Source organism: Saimiri boliviensis, chromosome 2, assembly GCF_048565385.1.
Source record: "Saimiri boliviensis isolate mSaiBol1 chromosome 2, mSaiBol1.pri, whole genome shotgun sequence".
NCBI classification, from domain to species: domain Eukaryota; kingdom Metazoa; phylum Chordata; class Mammalia; order Primates; family Cebidae; genus Saimiri; species Saimiri boliviensis.
This window is the reverse complement of record NC_133450.1, coordinates 30,184,137-30,205,769: the sequence shown is the minus strand read 5'-3', so window position 1 is coordinate 30,205,769 and position 21,633 is coordinate 30,184,137. Positions and strand designations below refer to the sequence as shown.

Genomic DNA, 21,633 nt, shown 5'->3' with positions numbered 1-21,633 from the left:
GGAGAAAAAGAAAGAGGTTTACCAAGCAGACATTTCCGCTGATCCGGGAGAAAGCCTGGCAGGCCACAATCCGGTTCTTCCATTGACGGCTGTTCAGCTCCACAGCAAGCATGGTGTGTATCAGCGTCTGAGGAAATGGAAGACTTGTATGGATATTCACAATCACTGTTAGAGATACTAGAACCTTGAAGATACATTCTGACATGGCATCCTGCATAATTAATGTCACCAGCGTTTACAAGAGATGGGGCATGTTTCCATCTCAGCAAACTGACTCTGGGATCATAAATTAGGGAACAAAATACAAATTTAAAAATCTAAACAGAGGCTGGGCGTGGTGGCTCATGCCTGTAATCCCAACACTTTGGGTGGGCAGATCACGAGGTCAGGCATTCAAGACCTGTCTGGCCAATATGGTGAAACCCCATCTTTAAAAAAAAAAAAAAAAAAAATCTAAACAGAAAACTGAGACCTTTGTTTCCTGACTTTAAATATTTTTACCCCTTAAATGATTTTTATATGCCTCAGTCTTGTAACTTTCATATTACTATTGAAAGTAACTGACCACAATGTAGGTCTCTGCAGTTTACAATGGTAAACTTCTAGCAGAAGCAAATTCTGCATGCCACAACTCTTTTTCCATATGCAAATAGAGACAATTTGCAACCCACTTCTCACTTTTCTCTCAGCTAACTGTTGTGACTTCCCCTTGTATACACCTCTACACCCAAGTTTACTCATGTTTATTCCATGTTATGCTTGAGATCATCAACCCAACCAGCTGCATTTTATTTAACTAGTTGATTAATTATTTGAGACAGGGTCTTACTCTGTCACTCTGGCTGGCATACAGTGGTGCAATCTCAGCTCACTGCAGCCTTAAACCTGCCAGGCTCAAGTGATCCTCCCACCTCAGCCTCCTGAGTAGCCAGGATTACAAGCATACACCACCATGCCTGTCTAACTTTGTTTCTTTTTTTGTAGAGACAGGGTCTCACTATATTGCCCAGGCTGGTCTTTAACTCCTCGACTAAATAAATGCTCTTAGCCTCCCAAAGTGCTGGGATTACAGGCGTGAGCCACCGTGCCCAGCCCAGCTGCATTTTATTTTATTTCATTTTACCTTATTTTTTTTTTCTTTTTTTTTTTTTGAGACGGAGTTTCGCTCTTGTTACCCAGGCTGGAGTGCAATGGCGCGATCTCGGCTCACCACAACCTCCGCCTCCTGGGTTCAGGCAATTCTCCTGCCTCAGCCTCCTGAGTAGCTGGGATTACAGGCACGTGCCACCATGCCCAGCTAATTTTTTGTATTTTTAGTAGAGACGGGGTTTCACCATGTTGACCAGGATGGTCTCAATCTCTTGACCTCGTGATCCACCCACCTCGGCCTCCCAAAGTGCTGGGATTACAGGCTTGAGCCACTGCGCCCTTATTTTATTTTATTTGTTTGAGATAGAGTCTTGCTCTATTTACTGGGCTGCAATGTAGTAGCGTGATCTCAGCTCACTGCTCAAGCAATTCTCATGCCTCACCCTCCCGAGCAGCTGGGACTACAGGTGTGCGCCACTGCACCTGGCTAACTTTTATATTTTTAGTAGATATGGGGTTTCGCCCATGTTGGTCAGTCTGGTCTTGAACTCCTGGCCTCAAGTGATCCATCTGCCTTGACCTCCCAAAGTGTTGGGATTACAGGGGTGAGCCACTGCTTCTGGCCCCAGTTGCATTTCAGATTCCTTACATTCACTGACCTCAAAGACCTAATTGTTGCCCAAAACTGTTTCTCTGACCCTGTAATGGACACATACTGTCTTCTCACTCAGATGGCTCAGGAGGATATAAGACTGTTCTTCGGTGTCCTCATTCTTCTTTGTAAACAGCTGGTGGAGGATCCTGTTAATCACGGGGTAAGTGGCAGTACCTTCCAGAGCCAAGCACTGAGCTGCAGCCCAGCTATCCACACTGTTACCTGCCACAGTTGGGTGAAAAAGAGTTCAGAATGGGGATGTGTTTTCCCCCTTCGGATTGATACCCAAGGCTGCTACCCACCTGAACCTCACTTCCTTATACCCCACTCGGTCTACAAATACAGTTTCTTATTTACTTATTTATATGTTTTTTGAGACTGAGTCTTGCTCTGTTGCCTAGGCTGGAGTGCAATGGCATGATCTCGGCTCATTACAACCTCTGCCTCCCAGGTTCAAGCAATTCTCCCGCCTCAGCCTCCCGAGTAGCTGGGATTACAGGTGCCCGCCACCATGCCCGGCTAATTTTTGTATTTTTAGTAGAGATGGAGTTTCACCATATTCGTCAGGCTGGTCTTGAACTCTTGATCTCAGGTGATCCACTCAACTCGGCCTCCCAAAGTGCTGGGATTATAGGCATGAGCCACTGCACTTGGCACAATTTCTTATTTAAACCATATCTAGAAGAATTATATTGGCTGGGCACAGTGGCTCATGCCTGTAATCTCAGCACTTTGGGAGGCAAAAGCAGGCGGATCATCTAAGGTTAGGAATTTGAGACCAGCCTGGCCAACATGGTAAAACCCTGTCTCTACAAAAAAAATACAAAAATTAGCTGGGCGTGGTGGTACACGCCTGTAATCCCAGCTATTCAGAAGGCTGAGGCAGGAGAATTGCTCGAACCTGGGAGGTAGAGGTTGAGGTTGCGGTGAGCCAAGATCACACCATTGCACTCTAGCCTGAGCAACAAGAGCAAAACTCTTGTCTCAAAAAAAAAAAAAAAAAAAAAAAAGAATCGTATCAAGTTTTAAAATATAAACTGAAAATCTCAACCTGAAAAGTTAAATCCTAATGGCTCTTGTTAGGAAACAGAGACATAAGGCATTTCAGCCTAGCTGAGAGATGCAGGTGTTTTCCCCTTAAAGATTAGGAAGGCTGGGGTGAATGGTTTTCTTAATACAGAGGAATTAAACTGTTGAGTGTCTATGTGCAGAAGGTCAAACCAGTCAGCCAGTTTTCCTTGTCAAGGCAAAAAACAGCCTATCTCTTGGAGATAGCACTTAGGCACCCTAGGCCTATCATCTGAGAGCCTTTTTGGTTATATAACTCCAACAACATGTGGACAGGGCCTGGAAGTTAATGTGCAAGACATGAAAGACATGTTCAGGCGGTAATGTTTTTTTTTGTGTGTGAAATTTTCAAAGAGTACTGGTTGGGTGTAGTGGCTCATGCCTGTAATCCCAGCACTTTGGGAGGCCGAGGTGAGTGGATCACGAGGTCCAGAGATCAAGACCATCCTGGCTAATATGGCAAAACTCCGTCTCTACTAAAAATACCAAAAACTAGTCAGGCATGGTGGCTTGTGCCTGTAGTTCCAGCTACTAAGGAGGCTGAGGCAGGAGAATTGCTTGAACCTGGGAGGCAGAGGTTGTAGTGAGCCAAGGTCGCGCCACTGCACTCCAGCCTGGGTGACAGAGTGAGACTCCATCGCAAAAAAAAAAAAAAGTATTTAATATTATGTCATCTTTTCAATGAAAATGTGAAAGAAGTCATGATCTCTAATCAAGTGCATCTATTAAAAGTTTAGTCCAGGCTGGGTGGAGTGGCTCACACCTATAATCCCAGCACTTCGGGAGGCCCAGGTGGGCAGATCACCTGAAGTCAGTGGTTCGAGACTAGCCTGACCAACATGGAGAAACCCCATCTCTACTAAAAATATAAAATTAGCCAGGCGTGGTAGTGTATGCCTGTAATCCCAGCTACTTCGAAGGCTGAGGCAGGAGAATCTCTTGAACCTGGGAGGCGGAAGTTGTGGTGAGCGGAGATCGTGCCATTGCAGTCCAGCCTGGGCAACAAGAGCTAGACTCCATCTCAAAAAAAAAAAAAAAAAAAAAATTAGTCCAGCTACCACTTGGTGGCAGTGTATCTGTTTTGTTAAAGTACATAGGAGGAAGAGCAAATTTTCTTTTTTCTTTTTTTAAGAGACGGTCTTGCTGTGTCACCCAGGTTGAAGTACAGTGGCACCGTCACGGCTTACTGCGGCTTCAACTCCCTGGTTTCAAGCCAATTCTGATAAGCATGTATATGTAGGCCTGCCTCAGCATCCCAGGTAGCTGGGTCTACAGGAGCACACCACCACACCTCTAAGTTTTAAATTTTTTTTATAGAGATGTGGTCTTGTTATGTTGCCCCGGCTGGTTTAGAACTCCTAGGCTCAGGCGATCTTCTTGCCTTGACCTCCCAAAGTTCTGGGATTACAGGTGTGAGCGACAGTGTCTGGCCCTAATTTTCAGATATTCTAACAGAAATCCAAACCCAATACAGCAGACATCACAGAGCATGATAGTGGAGAGGAAAGGACTGGGAAAGCTGAAAGTGAGATGTCTCTTTATCCCATATTTCCAGGTCAGAAGTAACAGAGTTACTCACCATTCAGAAGGGCAGTCTGCATGATGTTCCGGGCAAGGGGATTATGTGACTGTATGGCATACTGGCATATTGCTGCTGCCATCCGCACATTGGCATTCTTGTCACAAAGAGCAGCCTCTAGGGCAGGCAGTAGAACCTCTGGCAAGTCCTGGATAGTCTTGCCTGTGAGCAAAAGAGCCAGGTAAGATAGTACTAGCCCCTTTGCTTTTCTCACACACAGCTTCCTTTCCACAACCACGTGGTGGCCAACCTCAGTCCCAGTTGCAGTTGCTTAGTGCTATGTAATATAATTATAGTTTAGCTGAGCCCTTGAGATGGGCAGAATTTTATGCTCAAAGGGTTAAAGCTCACCTCTGTGCTGGTATGCCAGTTCCCAATCCTTTATTATCTGTCCTCTAAAGAGCTGTATTCAAGCTGAAGAAGAATATTTCCAGTGAGGCTACAGTGAACTACACCGTTAGTTTTAGTGATTAAAGGCAACCAATTTGCCCCAGGAGCCTTTATATTTTTAAGAACAATTATATTTAGGTAGCGCTTTGCCATTTACTTATATAATATAGTGTTTTCACATTGATTATCTCACTGTCTTCCAACCTTGGTTGAATTAGGCAAGGCAGGTATCATTGCAGAGCTCACCAGGGAGATTTTTTTGGTTCAACTAAATATTAAAGTTCATTATACTGTCATGGTCCATGATTGGCACCAGAAGGATATGGGACAGGACCTTAGTTTGTCAACAAGGCAGCAGCATCAGGCATCCCTTTTGGCTGGAGTACTATTATTATTATTATTATTATTTTGAGACACAGTTTTTGTTCTTATTGCCAAGGCTGAAGTGCAATGGCACAGTCTCAGCTCACTGCAACCTCCGCCTTCTGGGTTCAAGTGATTTTCCTGCCTCAGCCTCCCAAGTAGCTGGGACTACAGGCACCTGCCACCACACACGGCTAATTTTTTATTTTTAGTAGAGACGCAGTTTCACCATGTTGGCCAGGCTGGTCTCAAACTCTTGGCCTCAGGTGATCCACCGGCTTTGCCCTCCCAAAGTGCTAGGATTACAGGCATGAGCCACCGTGCCTGACCTTGGCTGGAGTTCTTGAGACTGTCTTGAGCATTCCACAGAGCCCTCTGGGGACAGCACAGGAGCCTGTTGTTCACTCACTGGGTGAGTTTATGCTTTACAGGAACTAATACTCTTCTGAAAACTCCATAGACACAATTCTGGGGGTTCAAAAAAGGCCTGCCTAAGTTACAGCACCCAGGGAGGCCCAAACTATGGTGTCCCTATCAAGTATTTATATTTCACTTATAGCTGTTCCCAGTCCCAATGTAATGTATCAGTCAGAGTTTATATCATAACCAGTGTTGCCTATAAAGATAGTTCTTACAAGGTTTTTAGGGGAATAGGTGGGCATTTAACTGAAGCTCAAATTCTCGGGAAGGGGAAAGGTCTTATTAATCTCTTTGTCTACCTCATTTTATAGATAAGGAATTTGAAGCTCAGAGAGGTTAGCTGACTTCCCAGGAAGTGGCACAGCTGAGCCTGTAACTCATATTTTAAGATTTCATCGGGCACAGTGGCTCACACCTGTAATCCCAGGACTTTGGGAGGCTGAGGCGAGCAGATTACTTGAGGTCAGGAGTTCGAGAGCAGCCTGGCCAACATGGTGAAATCCTCTCTCTACTAAAAACACAAAAAAAATTTGCCAGGCATGGTGGTGCACACCTGTAGTCCCAGCTACTCGGGAGGCTAAGGCAGGAGAATTGCATGAACCCAGGAGGGGGAAGTTGCAGTGAGCTGATATCATGCCACTGCACTCCAGCCTAGACAAGACAGTGAGATTCTGTCTAAAAAAAAAAAAAAAAAAAGGCATCTTGACTGGGCACAGTGGCTCACACACCTGTAATCCCAGCAGTTTGGGAGATTGAGGTGGGAGAATCATTTGAGGCAAGGAGTTGAAGACTAGCCTGGTCAACATAGCAAGACACAGTCTACCAAAAAAAAAAAAAGAATGGGATCTTCAAGGTGGGAAATGTTAACTTCCCTGCAGGCCAATGAGCAAACAAAAGGTGATTAAATGTAGTTCAAAAATTACTGGACAAGAAGTCTGGAATTTTAATCTCATCCCTGTTGCTTATAAGCATGTATATATAGGCCAGTCTCTTAAGTCTTGGCTTCCTCATTTGTAAAATGATCTCAGATAAGCTCCAGGCCCTTACCACTTCCGATGTTCCATGGCTTTATGAGTTGCTTATGTTCTCAAGCAGTTCAGCTTTGGCTCTCACCTGAGTCCCTCTGGCTGGTGGCGATCCGGGGCCGTTCCACAGCAGCTGTGGCACACGTGGTGATGGCTTGGATCCGAATATCATCATGCAGGTCTGCCAAGCTCCGAAGCAGGTTCTCTACTGTCTCGTGGTGCCACTCTATGACTGAGCCGCAGTGAGGGAAATGAGAAGAGAACCACCTGGTTAGGGTTAGATATGGTGCTGCAGGCAGGTGACAAGAAGTCTGCCTTCACCCAGAATAATTCAAGCAAAACATTAGCTCAGAGAATAAAGGACCTGGAGATGGGGTCTTTAGGGAGTTATTTCTCTGATGATCCATGTACCCTCTCAGGTAAGTTCCCAGACAAAAGTTCTCCCAATCCCATCATATCTATCTCTCTTCCCTTAAATAACTTTTTGTTGTAACCATCTGGAAAATAAAAGCGACCATAAAATAAAGTAGTTAGCTGGGCGCGGTGGCTCAAGCCTGTAATCCCAGCACTTTGGGAGGCCGAGGCGGGTGGATCACGAGGTCGAGAGATCGAGACCACCCTGGTCAACATGGTGAAACCCCGTCTCTACTAAAAATACAAAAAATCAGCTGGGCATGGTGGCTCGTGCCTGTAATCCCAGCTACTCAGGAGGCTGAGGCAGGAGAATTGCCTGAACCCAGGAAGCAGAGGTTGCAGTGAGCCGAGACCGCGCCATTGCACTCCAGCCTGGGTAACAAGAGTGAAACTCCGTCTCAAAAAAAAAATTAAATTAAATTAAAAAAAAATAAAGTAGTTAAGGGTACTTTGTTTTCAGACATACCTGGTTTGGGTTCAAAATTATTAGCTGTGTGACCGTGGATAAATTAACCTCTCTGAGCCTGAGATTTCTTATTTGTAATACAGGCATAATACTAGATAGAACCCATATACTGAGTTAATCTTAGTGTTAAATGAGTCAGCTAGACAAAGTGTTTAGCAAAATGCCTGGCAAGATAATAAAGGTCCAACAAATGTTCATTATTGTGGTTTTCATTAGGTTCTTTGTCTTTGAGGGCACTTCCATTGGGCTTTCAACATCTTCCTCATTTTAGTTGCTAACTATTCTTTTGGCAGGTATCAGACTTTTATTACAAAGCTCCTACTATCTGTAGGCGCTTCCTTCAGTTTTTGTTGTTGTTGATCTGATCCAGTTTACCTAGTGGATCACCTCTCCTTTTCCTGCACTAAGCTTATCTATCATGTCTGAAAGCCAGCAGCATTGAGTTCTCACATACCATAGCTTTCAGTAGTCCTTGCCAGGCCATTACTTTGCCCCAGGCACTCAGACTTCTACTCTCATATCTTTGAAGGCAAAGTAGGTATAGGATAGCCCCAACTCTGGGCTGGGTGCGGTGGCTCACACCTGTAATCCCAGCACTTTTGGAAGCCAAGGCGGGCAGATCACGAGGTCAAGAGTTTGAGACCAGCCTGGCCAACATGGTGAAACTCCATCTCTAGTAAAAACACAAAAATTAGCCGGGCCCAGTGGTGGGCGCCCGTACTCCTAGCTACTTGGGAGGCGGACACAGGAGAATTGCTTGAACCTGGGAGGCGGAGGTTGCAGCCAGCTGAGATTGTGCCTTTGCACTCCAGCCTGGGTGACAGAGCAAGACTCTGTCTCGGGAGAAAAAAAAAAAAATAGCCCCAACTCTACAAATGAATTTTGGAGAGTGATTGCTTATACTGCAGTCAACTATGACATGGACAATGGTTAGGCAGCATATTTTGTTCTTCCCTTCATGCATCATTTACTGAGCATGTTTGGAAATTAATAAGACAGGGTCACCCGGGTCCGGTGGCTTATGCTTGCAATCCCAGCACTTTGGGAGGCTGAGGCAGGTGGATCACCTGAAGTCAGGGGTTCAAGACCAGTCTGGCCAACCTGGTGAAATCCTGTCTCTACTAAAAACACAAAATTAGCCAGACAACATGGCTCACGCATGTAGTCCCAGCTACTCAGGAGGCTGAGGTAGGAGAATCACATGAACCTGGGGGGTAGAGGTTGCAGTGAGCCAAGATAGAGTGCCATTGTACTCCAGCCTAGATAACAGAGCAAAATTCCATGTTGAAAAGAAAAAGATAGGGTCCCTGCCTCTGAAGAGTGTTCAGTATAATGAGTTTCCACAAATTACTGAAGTAATACCCACTCGTACAAAAAGCACCCAGATATATGTTAACCAAAGTTCATCTAATACCCACTATGTGAAAGGCTTTTTTTTTTTTTTTTTTGAGACAGTCTTGCTCTGTTGCCCAGGCTGGAATGCAGTGGCATGATCAACCTCCGCCTCCCAGGCTCAAGCAATTCTTCTGCCTCAGCAGAAGAATTGAGTAGAATTGAGTAGCTGGGACTACAGGTGCATGCCACCACATCCAGCTAATTTTTGTATTTTTAGTGGAGACGGGGTTTCACCATATTGGCCAGGCTGGTCTTGATCTCCCGACCTCATGATCCACCCACCTCAGCCTCCCAAAGTGCTGAGATTACAGGTGTGAGCCACCATGCCTGGCCCCCAAAGGCTCTTATCTAGTCTAGCCTTAATGAGGCAACCAGATTTTTACATTTCACAAAGGAGGGATGGATTTTCAAAAATTGAGAAAGCCTAGTCCAAGATCAGAACCGCCTCTCACAAACACATACAGTATCTCAGGACCTCCCTTCACTCACTCAGAGCCCAGGCAGTCTTCCATTCCTGCAGCATCCTCCGCAGGACCATCAGTTCCCAGGTTACATCCTCCTCCAGTGATTGTGCCTGCCTCTTCAATCTCCGGGTCTTAATAGGCACATCCTCCTCACCCACCTGCAGCAGCATATCCTTGGCAGGGGTGGGCAAAGCAGTCCAGCGCAGGGCTCCTTGCACAGGTCTGCAAGCTGAGCAGCATGGCAGTGTGAGGTCTTCCCACTCCACTGCCCTAGGCCCTGCCACACGGTGGCTCCAGCTTGCATCCCGTTCCTATTCCTAATACCAAATCAAAACAAAACCTTCAAGAGTGAATTTTCCCACGAGTGTGTAGGGAACTGAGTACAAGGACACAGGGAATTAGGGAAAGTCCTGAACACAGACATGGTAAGCTATCATGATGATGGGGGCGAGAGATTTGTGGGGGGAAAGTGAGATATCTGCACACCTTTTAAAGGTTATCTTGAGGAACCTAAATCTTTAGGAACACAGTTATGTTTATACACACCAAGATTTGCTCATAAACATCAGTATTTGATATGTTGCAATTTAGTGTCATTGGCCATTAATTTCTAACATACTAAGTTTTCCTTTTAACGTTTTTAATTTGGGGAGAGTAATGGTGCTAAAAGATGTGAAATTTTAAAGATTTTAACATCTCTGAGCTTTTCCTCATGACAACAAATTTGAGAACAGAAGAAACCATAAATATTAGATACAGTTATTTATTTATTTATTTAGAGACCTAGTCTTACACTGTCACCCAGGCTGGAGTGCAATGGTGCAATCTCAGCTCACTGCAACCTCCGCTTCCTGGGTTCAGATGATTCTCCTGCCTCAGTCTCCCGAGTAGGTGGGATTATAGGTTCGTGCCACCATGCCCAGCTAATTTTTGTATTTTTAGTAGAGACAGGGTTTCACCATGCTGTCCAGGCTGGTCTCAAATTCCTGACTTAAGTGATCCACCTACTTTGGCCTCCTAAAGTGCTGGGGTTACAGGCATGAGTCACTGCACCTGGCTAGTATATTTTAAAGCTACAGTTGTTATGTTTTCTGAACTTAATGTTTTTCATGGTGTCAAGTTTAGAAAGCCTCTTTCTCAGAAAAAAGAGCTATATGGAGAAGGGAAGGGAAAATGATAAAAACATTTCCAGACATACTAAACTCATCATTTTTACCGCCTGTTAGTCTCATGTTTTAATCAGTCACTATCAGCCATTTCTGTTTTTTTTCCAAGATTTCATTCCAACTCTTAACATCTTTAGATTTGCTCTGAATCAGTTCTTTCTTTTCAGCAAGGAAGGCATAACACAAAAAGAGTCCTGTGAGGCGTGGCATGGTGGCTCACGCCTGTAATCCCAGCACTTTGGGAGGCTGAAGCGGGTGGATCACTTGAGGTTAAGAGTTTGAGACCAGCCTTCGCAACATGGTGAAACACCGTCTCTACTAAAAATACAAAAATTTGCCAGGCCTGGTGGTGGGCGCCTGTAATCCCAACTACTTGGGCCAAAGCAGAAGAAGCACTTGAATCAGGGAGGCGGAGGTTGCAGTGAGCTGGGATCGCGCCATCGCAACTCCAACCTGGGTGAAAGAGCAAGACTCCATCTCAAGAAAATAAAAGAGTCCTGTGAGACTCCAGAGAAGTTTAGCACAGATGCCCATACATTGCATCTCCTCCAAATGGTCCCCAGCAGCTTGGACATGCTAGGGGACTCAGCTACTCTGCTGAGGCCTCCCTCTTTTGCGGGATAGGGTGTGTGCAACTGGGAGCTGTGGAACCACCTCTAACAGGCCAGCTTGCACTTTGCCTTGTGACCCTCCCTGACTTCTCCCGCTTGAAGAGCTGAGAATTAGCTGAATTAACCCCATTTCTCCCATATCCCTCTGCTTAAGGAGTTAAAATGGACTTGTGGTGAGAAAGTCTTAGATCTCTGGTATTTAACTCCATGGGAATAAAAAATACAACTACCAGCATTTACTTTAGTTCCAGTTCTTTGGGTTATAGATGGATAGAAACACATCCACTAGCCAACCTCCATATAAACAGTCATCTAAAGCAGGGATCCCTAACCCTCAGGTCACAGGCCTGTACCAGTTCATGGCCTGTTAGGAACCAGGCCACCATAGCAGGAGGTGAGCGGTGGGCATGCAAGCATTACTGCTGAGCTCTGCCTCCTGTCAGATCATCAGTGGAATTAGATTCAAACAGGAGCGTGAAGCCTATTGTGAAATGCACATGTGAGGGATCTAGGTTGCACACCCCTATGAGAATCTAATGCCTGATGATCTGAGATGGAACAGTTTCATCCTGAAACTATCCCCACCCAACTGGTCTGTGGGAAAATTGTCTTCCATGAAACTGGTCCCTGGTGCCAAAAAGGTTGGGGACTGCCAATCTAAAGGGAGCACACAAAGTAATGACTCGGCGGAGCACGGTGGCTCATGCCTATAATCCCAGCACTTTGTTTGCGAGGCTGAGGTGGGAGGATCCCTTGAGGCCAGGAGTTCAAGACCAGCCTGGGCAACTTAGTGAGACCCTATCTTTTAAAAAGTTAAAAATTAGCTGGGTGTGGGGTGCATACCTGTAACCCTAGGTATTTGAGAACTGAGGTGGGAGGATTGCTTGAGCCTGGGAGGTCGAAGCTGCAATGAGCCATGATCATATCACTGCACTCCAGCCTGAGCTGCTAAGCAAGACCCTGTCTCCAAAAACAAACAAAAAAAGAACTCTTTCATTTTCTTTTTTTTTGAGACAGCGTCTCATTCTGTCACTCAGGCTGGAGTGCAGTGGCATGATCAGGGCTCATTGCAGCCTCAATATCCCAGATTCAAGTGATCCTCCTACCTCAGACCTCCAAGTAGCTGCATCACCACGCCTGGCTTCTTTTTGTATTTTTAGTACTGAGAGGGTTTTGCCATGTTGCCCAGGCTGGTCTTAAACTCCTGGGCTCAAGTGATCCACCTGCCTTGGCCTTCCAAAGTGCTGGCCTTGTACCATAAAACCTATGCTTGGTACACAGGAATGGTGTCATGGTAAACGGAGTCTCCTGGAGGATATGCACATTTTGTTTCATAAGCTAATTTCTTGGCCACCTCCCTTCTCTCTTTGTCTTACAGAGTGAAGAATGATGACCTTGTGAAAGTTCAGGTATAGATGCGTTGAGTGTGGAGTGGGAGGGTAGAGCCAGCCCAAGGGAAAAGGGCAGAATGCTGGGTCAGGAGTTTGATGTACTTCCCCATTATTAGCATTGAAATAGGAGCTGCCTTGTTGGTAACTATTGGCCCTAAAGCACTTAGTTATACCTAAGTTATATCAGGTCTCAACTGAATGTATGTTCCTGTGAGGCTCTTCCTAGCCACAGTTAGTATATTATAATATTGGGAGATTATTTTTAGTAGGCAGAAAGGGGATTGCCTAGATGCTAATGGTGCCTCAGTCCATGAACTGGGAGCGCTAGCACATGAATGGGGGGTAATGATAGGAAGTAGCCACATTCCCATTTTTAACCCCTGCCTTCCCCATTATCAGCTTCCTCCTTACGTGCTTCAGGAATTGCCTGGGCACTCCACTTTTCTGGAGTTTCAGGGAAGACCTTAGATAGCTGCTTGTTATACCGATTTAGGTTTTCCAGGAGAATCTGATCTCTCTTTGCACCAATCTGGTGGATGATCCGGACTTCATCTGTGAACAGACATAGAAACAGTGAGTTCCTTATATCCTCCCTCTTTCCTTTCTTCCTGGGTTCCCAATCACCAGGATCAGACCCAACTTCCTTTTATCCTAATCTAAGCCCCTAGGATCCATGACTAACATACTCTGGGGCATCCTTTGAAGGTGACCATTGCTTAGAAATATCACAGTGATAAGTCACCGTAGTGTCTGTGGGAAAAAAAAAAAATGTCATAGCTAGTCGCCTCATTAGAGGTCTGGGAGCCAAGGATGGTGCTTTCTTTCCTAAGGCAGAACCCATGGCCGGTGCCGTGGTTCACACCTGTAATCTCAGCACTTTGGGATGCTGAGGCGGGTGATCAGGAGTTCGAGACCAGCCTGGGCAACATTGTGAGACCCTGTCTCTACAAAAACTACAAAAATTAGCTGGGTGCAACTACTCGGGAGGCTGAGGCAGGAGCATCTATTGAGCCTAGGAGGTGGCAGTTGAGCACCACTGCACTCCAGCGTAGGCAATGGGAGTGAAACCCTGTTTCAAAAAAAAGAAAAGGCCAGGCGTGGTGGCTCACGCCTGTAATCCCAGCACTTTGGGAGGCCGAGGCGGGTGGATCACGTCAAGAGATCGAGACCATCCTGGTCAACATGGTGAAACCCCGTCTCTACTAAAAAGACAAAAAATTAGCTGGGCATGGTGGTGTGTGCCTGTAATCCCAGCTACTCAGGAGGCTGAGGCAGGAGAATTGCCTGAACCCAGGAGGTGGAGGTTGCAGTGAGCCAAGATTGCGCCATTGCACTCCAGCCTGGGTAACAAGAGCGAAACTCCGTCTCAAAAAAAAAAAAAAAAAAAAAAAAAAGAACCTATATTACCACTTAGAGGCTTATCCCTTACGAAAAGCTAGATACTAAAAAAGAGGCCCCTTATTGATTCCATGAGTCATGAATCCTTAGAGTAATTTTGTTAAACGCTTTGAGAAGACTTTCAGCTGCAGCAGTTTAGGAACAAGATGGGGCTTGGGAAGAAGAAACGGCTTGGAACACGAAGACCTAAATCAGGTATCCTGGAAGCCCAGGCATCTAAAGGACAGCAGTAGGGAAGGGGAAGGTGGTGAACATTTACTGAACACCCCAGACAGTGGGTAAGAAGCATTACAGGTGCTTTCTCATCTACTCAAAGTGCATTTTTGTTAGTATCATTTCAAAATAAGGTACTTATGGATCAGAGGGATTATATAATTTACTGAAAGTTAGTAAAACATACTGAGCCAGGATTTAAACCCCAATGTGCCTGACTCCAAAGCCCTAATTTTTTCCAACATAGCACATTGGTGGGAGAATATTTCAAAGTGAGAGAAGGGAGAAGGGTGGACAGAGAAGAGACTGGTTTTTCCCAAAGTCTTGCCTACTTTACAGTTCCGTCCTTCATTGACGCTTTAATAAGATGGAGGGACAGAGAAAGCAGGGAGAGAGAGCAGTCCCCCCGTTAGATATCATTCCCAACCCGACTCCTGTGCCAGTGTGGGCGCTGGGTCACGAACATGAAAACCAGGGTCACCCAGGGCCTCTTGTCCATACCCACAACTGTTTCTAGCCCCCCATGACCTTCCATCTCCCTGGCCCATGTCCTCCTCTGCCCCTACCGCAGGGGCCCAGCTCTATTACCAAAGTAAATCTCCTGTTCAAAGGTGTTGTCTGTGGAGTAGGCAAACTTTCCAGCTTGGGGATTCACCTGGCGAAAGTAGCTCTGGTTTTGGGGCTGGGAGATGCTCGTCTCTTCATGGATATCCTCAGTGATCTTGTTGCCGGGCATGATTTCAACTGTCTCTGCTTGTGGGAAGTAACTGGGCAATCTTGGCAAGGGTGAGAAAGGAGGGAGAAGTGGGAAAGAGTAGGAGGTGAATCCCCCTTTCCATTAGATCCACAGCTCATTTCCTTTCCTCTTTAAGCTCAGCTCCTACACACGTGAACATTGCAGAACACCTATGTTTAACTTTTAGCCTTGTCCCCATGGTGCCAGTTGAATGTGGAGCTGCCAGAAGGGCCTGTCTCCAGCCACCTTGCCCAGCTACTGAAGGATCCACACCTTCTGCAGCTACCAGGCAGCATGGCAGAGCGGCTGTGCTCTAGCCTAACCCTTTGTTAACATTCATGCCCTTAGAGGCTGCATGGCCTTGGGGCAGGGAACTCACCTCCTACGTCATCTCACTCTGTCTATTCTGTGTGTGGTTATTTAATGTCCAACCACCTGGTGGACAGGCAGTAAGCTCCTTAAAGGTGCATGTCTGTGTCTGTCGCTTTTACATTGTATTCCCAGCAGAGTACTTGGAAAGTAGCAAGAACATAGTTTATATTTGTCTAACAAATGAATAAATGGATTTCCACTCATTTTTAGTTCACTCTTGGGAATCAGGGATAATGTAATAGCTCATCTTCCCTCTAGCTATAAATGAGATGGAAGCAATCTGAGAAACATGTACTCATCTTTTTCTCTCAGGTTGTCTGGTTCTCTGTCCTGTAGCTGGTCAGTTTTTGAGTCAGTGACACCCTGGTTCCTTATTCAGAGTGAGGCAGGACCACTGAGTGCTATGAGGTTCTTGCCTTCCTCACTCCACCAAGGATACATTTCTGGGAGCATCTGGATGATAACTAGACCAGCAGTCTGATGGCTAAGTCTGCTGGAGAAGGTTGGGAATCAATCCCTTTAAGAGCAGTGGTTCCCACCTGGGAATGATTTTGTCCCTCTTGGAGACACTTGGCAGCGTTTGAGACATCTTTGGTCATCACAGCTAGGAGGTTGTGCTCTGCTGGGTATGAGTCAGGGATGCTGCTAGCATCCTATAATGCACAGGGCAGCTCCCACAACAAAAATTATCCAACCCAGAATGTCAGCAGTGCAGACTGAGAAACCTTACTTTGCAGAGCTCTCAGAGAGCAGGCTGCTGGTGGAGAACATGAGGTTGATGGGAGAGTGCATTCCGAAATCAGAAGTGTGAGTTCACCTGGGAGTCCCCGAAGGGGAGTCAGGGATTATCAAGGGTGTGCTTGGGGCCCTGGCCAGTATACCTGTAGTATGCAGGAAGCAGCAGTTCTGGCTTCTTCTTTTCCTGTGGGGGCGGGATGACACCTTGATCCTCAAACTCTGCTGTCTCTTCTGCCTCCAGCTGTTTCAGGAGCTCCAGGTCGCTGGAGGAGGTAAGCTCATCACGGATGTGACTCCAGTCGTACTGCTGGCGCAGGAAGCTCTGCCACTTGCTGGGGGATGCCCCAGGCCTTTGAGGACGCTTGTTCTGGATCCATCGGGCTGTGCGCTTGTTCAGCTTTTCCAGCACAGTGTCCTCCCATGCTCTGGCCTCCTTCTCAGGAGGCGAAAGCCACGTTTCTCTGTCCTCCAGGTTCACATCTGGAGAAGGCGGCCGACCTAGACTATCTGGATGCATGCAGGGACGCTGGATGAGAGGGTGGGGTGATTCCCAGACGGTGCCTGCTGGCTTTAATTTCTTCAGCTTTTTTTGGGGATTGGCAGAGCTTTCTGTCTTCACAGGCAGGGAGGTGTCTCCTGCTAAGGGATTTGAGGAACCCAGGAACTTGAAGCTAACAGGTTTCTGAGGCCGGGCCTTCCTGATCCGGGGAGTGTGGATGATGCCATCGGTGTTGTAGAGGTGGTCAAAGCTGTACTGGCTGTAAGGAATGCTGGGCAGCGCTCGCTGCAACACCACCTCCTGAGAGAAGGTAAGGTTTGCAGCAGCCATTTTCAAATATTGGCTCTTGCGGTATAGACAGTGCTGTGAGCTGGCCTGAGGCACACTGGCGACAGAGGCACACTCCTGCTTGCCTTTCAGTTTTGAGTAGTTTAAAGTCATGCCCCATCCCAGCCGTGGGGGCAGTGACTGATAGAAGCAATGAGGGAGAAAGGTCTTTTCCTTCTGGGTCCTGGTCATACTGCTTCCCAGCAAATGCTTCCTTCCACACTGCCTGGCCCAGAGGCAAGGCCTGGGGACGACGCCAGGCACCTGTTAAGGGAATGGGAGGAACTGATGAGAGCTCTAGGTCAGCAGAAATTGGTAGCCCATGGCAGTTCAGAAAGAAAATAACGTGAAAAACAGATGGAAAGGGGGTGGGGAAAAAAACATGAATTAGAACAAAAGAAAATGGTGCAACATTCTAAATATTTCTTGAACTCCTAACCTCAGGTGATCTGCCCACCTCGGCCTCCCAAAGTGCTGAGATTACAGGCGTGAGCCACCGCGCCCGGCCGATTCTAAATATTTCTTGTATCAGACCCTCATCTCCATGTAAGGGATGACTGCTTTTCAGCAGTATCCCGTGCTTCCAGTTTGTCTTCAGATGTTGCTTTCTTTCGTTCAAAAGGCTTATGGTATAAAGTTCAGACTATTCAGCATGGCTTTCAGGGTTCTCCATGACTTTGGCCTCAGTTTATGACTTTGTCCTGGCATGTAACCTCTGCTTGAGCCAGTCCAGTCTCCTGCCTGTTCTCTGAGTATCCTCTCTCCACATAATGGAGCTTCCTTCTGTATCCTCTACATGAATTAGGCTTTCATACTTGACACAAATTCTATCCAGTTTCCAGGCCAAGCTCAATCTGTCCTGTTCCATAACTCTTTCTTGACCTATCCAGGCCACCAGGTCATACCCAAGTTTATAAATCACTCCTAATCTGTACCACTTACTTTAACTGTTAATCCTATGACAGCTCACATTGTTAAAGATTCTAACTCCACTGCACAGTGACCATGTCTCCTGTTTCTTCTTTCAGAGTCATCCAGCACATTTATTGCTAGTTTTTAATTGTTAAAATATTGAACAGCTATAATGTATTTTATCAAATAGGTAAATAGTTTTGACTCTTCCTGAATTAATTGGATGGGTTGTTTCCAGATTGTAGCTGGCATGGCAAATACCGTAGATAACAAATGCTTAGATTTAGTGTTAGTTTTGTTTTGTTTTCCTTTTGAAGCACTCCCTTGGCCTAATAATGATAGTTTTGGAATACCTTGCTGTGGGTTTTACATAGGGAAGATATTATGATCTTCATTTCCTATTGGAAGAAGCTGAGGTTCAGAGAGGTAGGTAAATTGCTTCAGATCACATAGCCCATAAGCAGAGGAGTCAGGTTTCAAACCTAGCCTGCTAGATCGCAACCCTGGAGCACTTAACCTCCTTAACCTCTGTGCCACACTGGCCTTGGCTCAAGCGCCACTCCCTACCACTCACTTTGTTGGCCTTGCCACTCCCAGGAGCAGGTAGGCCTCCTTATGCATAAGGAGGAAGGAGAAACCATTATTCCATGTCTTTCTATCCTGCTAGTATCAACTCCTGCCCGGCGTCCAAGGTGCCCCGCAGACCAGATCTGACTTTATCTTTCCTCCTTAACCTGCACACAGCCTCTTTCCCTAGGGCATGATTTCTCTTACTGTCTTCCATGTGTAAAAGTGACCTTGTTGTATTTCTTTCTGTTAAGGTTTGTTTTGTTTTGTTTTGTGTGTGTGTGTGTGTGTGTGTGTGTGTGTGTGTGTTTTAAGACAGGGTCTCCTTCTGTCACCCAGGCTGGAGTGCAGCACTGACATGCTCACAGCTTACTGCAGCCTCAACTTTCTGGGCTCAAGTAATCCTCCCACCTCATCCTCCCGAGTAGCTGGGACTACAGGTGCATGTGCCACCACACCCAGCTATCTGTTTATTTTTAGGAGAGATGGGGGTCTCACTATGTTGCCCAGGCTGGTGTCAAACTCTCAGGATCGACAGGCCACCTGTCTCAGCCTCTCAAAGCGCTGGAATTACAAGTGTGAGCCATGATGCTCAGTGAAGCCTCAACTTTCATCTAGATGCTATTAGACCAGAATCAATAACCTCCCTCAAATTAAGGGACACATGATTAATATGCTGTCACTCTAGGACTTTTTGCACATGAGGCTAAATTTAATTGCTTCATCTCTTCACAACCATGAAGGCAATGTCTTTACAATGGCACTTGGTATTTAAATAGGCTGGAAAAGTAAGGAAAAAGAGGGTGGTCACAAGATGATTTTTTTTTTCCTGAAACCGTGGCTACTCTTACTGGTTGAAAATGGAAAGGCTGGAGCAAGATGGGCAGATAGAACCCTCCAGCAATTGTCTCCATGCAGGTACACCAAACTGAACAACTGTCCCTGCAAGAAAAGCACCTTTAGGCCAGGAGCAGTGATTCATGGTCACCAGTACTTTGAGGGGACCAGGGAGGCAAATCACTTGAAGTCAGGAGTTCGAGACCAGCCTGGCCAACATGGAGAAACCTTATCTCTACTAAAAATACAAAAATTAGCTGAGTGTGATGGCAGTGGCCTGTAATCCCAGCTACTCAGGAGGCTGAGGCAGGAGAATCGCTTGAAGCTGGGAAACGGAGGTTGCAGTGAGATGAAATGGTGCCACTGCACTCCAGCCTGGGTGACAGAGATTCCTTATTAAAAAAAAAAAAAAAAAAAAAGACGGTTGGGTACAGTGGCTCCACGCCTGTAATCCAGCACTTTGGAAGGCTGAGGCAGGTGGATTCAGAGGTCAGGAATTCGAGACCAGTGTGGCCAACATGGTGAAACCCTGTCTCTAAAAAAATTTTAAAAAGCATCTTCATAAGCAACAGAAAATCAGGTGAGTGATGATAGTACCTGATTTTCTTTCTTTCTTTTAGAGCTAGCTGAGGTTTTATTATGGACAAAAAAAAAAAAAAAAAAAAAAAAAACCATTGAATTGTTCTGCAGCCGGAGGCATGGGAAAGGGGGATCCCTAGGCAGTAAATTCCTCTGCTGGTGGGCTGAGGGCTAGGGCTGAGCCTCAGGTGGGTCTCCTGTTTCCCGTGCTCCCTTGCACCGGGGCCTCCCTCCCAGGCTCTGGGGCAGTCTCAGGAGAAGCAGGCTGGGAGGGGCTGCTGCAGCTGTTCACTTAGGCAGGATGTCTGAGGACTCAGACACCAGCCTCCCATCATGGGTCTCAATCTTCTTTACAACCACGGCCCTGATGGAGCTGGTGTGGTTGAAGGAGCTGGAGTCCAGGCCGTAGCTGAGGCCAGGGCTTGTGAGGCCCCCATAGGCAGAGCTCAGACCACCTGCATAGCCGCTGGTGGCCTTTGTATGGATACTCACGTTCTGCATCCCAGACTCCAGCCAGCTCTCCTCGCCCTCCAGCAGCTTCCTGTAGGTGGCAATCTCAATGTCCAGGGCCAGCCTGATGTTCATCAGCTTGTGGTACTCATGCAGCTGCTGCGCCATGTCCTGCTGGGCCCACTGCAGGGTGGCCTCCAGCTCGGACAGCTTGGCATTGGCATCCTTAACTGCCAGCTCCCTGCGCTGCTCAGTGTCTGCGATGGCAGCTTCCAGGGAAGCCCTCTGGCCTTTAAGGCCCTCAATCTCAGCCTTGAGCAGGCTGATGTTCTGGTTCATCTAAAAAATCTGTCTTTGTACACTGCGGGTCATCCCCGTGCTTCCTGGCCAGCATTTGTAGCTCCTCATACTTGATCTGGTACATACTCTCAGCCTCAGCCCGCCTGCGGTTGGTGATCTCCTCGTATTTCAGCGATGATGCTATCCATGTTTAGGGAGCGGCTGTTGTCCATGGACAGCACCGCAGACATGTCTGAGATCTAGGACTGCAGCTCCAGGATCTCCCCTTCATACAGCTGTCTGAGGAAGTTGATCTCATCAGTCAGTCCTTCCAGGAGAGATTCCAGCTCTACCTTGTTCGTTTAAGCTTCATCCACATCCTTCTTATGAGGACAAACTCATTCTCCATCTCAGTACGCTTACTGATCTCATCCTCATACTTGCTCTTCAAGTCCTTCATCAGCCCCTGCATACTGCCAAGCTCTGCCTCCAGCTTCTCCTGGCCCAGTCTCCAGCTGCCACCCAAGATTGTTGATGTAGCTCTCTAACATGTCCATGTTGCTCCAAGCTGTCTTCTGCTGCTGCAAGAGACTCCACTTGGTCTCTAGCATCTTGTTCTGCTGTTCTAAGAACCTTACCTTATCGATGAAGGAGGCAAAGTTGTTGTTAAGGGTCTTGATCTGATTCTTCTGGGTATGTGTGGCCTGGATGTTGGGCTCCACCTCCAGGTTAAGGGGGCTCATCAGGCTCTGGTTGACTGTGATGGCGATGATGCCTTCCATGCCCCTGTTGCTGGCCCCACCATAGCCTGCACCCAGGCCACCCCAGAATCTGCTGCTGCCCACTTGGGAGAAGCTTGAGGAGCTGATGTGGGCACCAGGCCTGTCTCATAAGACTCTTGCTAAGAGGAGTTCCCTCAGCAGCTGTTGAAGACCCAGGGGCCAGAGATGGATACCTTGTAGGACTTCTGGGTCACCCTGATGGACATGGTGAAGGTAGGAGTGGAGGCTGGCGGGCTGAACCAGGCAGAGATTCCACAAGGATCAGAGAAGCTGCTTCTTGACATTACCTGGTTTTCATATCATATCAAGGGATGAGGCACTGAAGAGGGTGGGAAAGATGATCCTGCATCGCCTATCCCCTCCTCCCCCACTCCTGGCACAACAGCTTGGAGAAAGAATCTGTGCACCCGGGGGAGGGAGAGGCGTGTGGGATTTTGCATTGGAACTC

The 21,633-nt window shown here is 46.8% G+C and overlaps 1 protein-coding gene across 2 annotated transcripts in view; it reads right to left on the bottom strand.

Moving 5' to 3' along the window:
* HEATR4 (HEAT repeat containing 4) overlaps positions 1–21,322 on the bottom strand; it is a 34,265-nt gene extending 12,943 nt beyond the window's left edge. For both annotated transcript variants that reach the window (XM_074393010.1, XM_074393009.1), the window contains exons 1-9: positions 20,167–21,322; positions 16,097–17,043; positions 14,696–14,883; positions 12,908–13,048; positions 9,354–9,557; positions 6,678–6,821; positions 4,392–4,553; positions 1,806–1,966; positions 23–127 (exon numbers count right to left, since the gene is read on the bottom strand). In XM_074393010.1, the coding sequence (XP_074249111.1) occupies positions 23–127; positions 1,806–1,966; positions 4,392–4,553; positions 6,678–6,821; positions 9,354–9,557; positions 12,908–13,048; positions 14,696–14,883; positions 16,097–17,043; positions 20,167–20,463 (2,349 nt within the window). In that variant the 5' untranslated portion in view covers positions 20,464–21,322. The remainder of the gene's footprint in view (positions 1–22; positions 128–1,805; positions 1,967–4,391; positions 4,554–6,677; positions 6,822–9,353; positions 9,558–12,907; positions 13,049–14,695; positions 14,884–16,096; positions 17,044–20,166) is intronic.
* Positions 21,323–21,633: the final 311 nt, after the last annotated feature.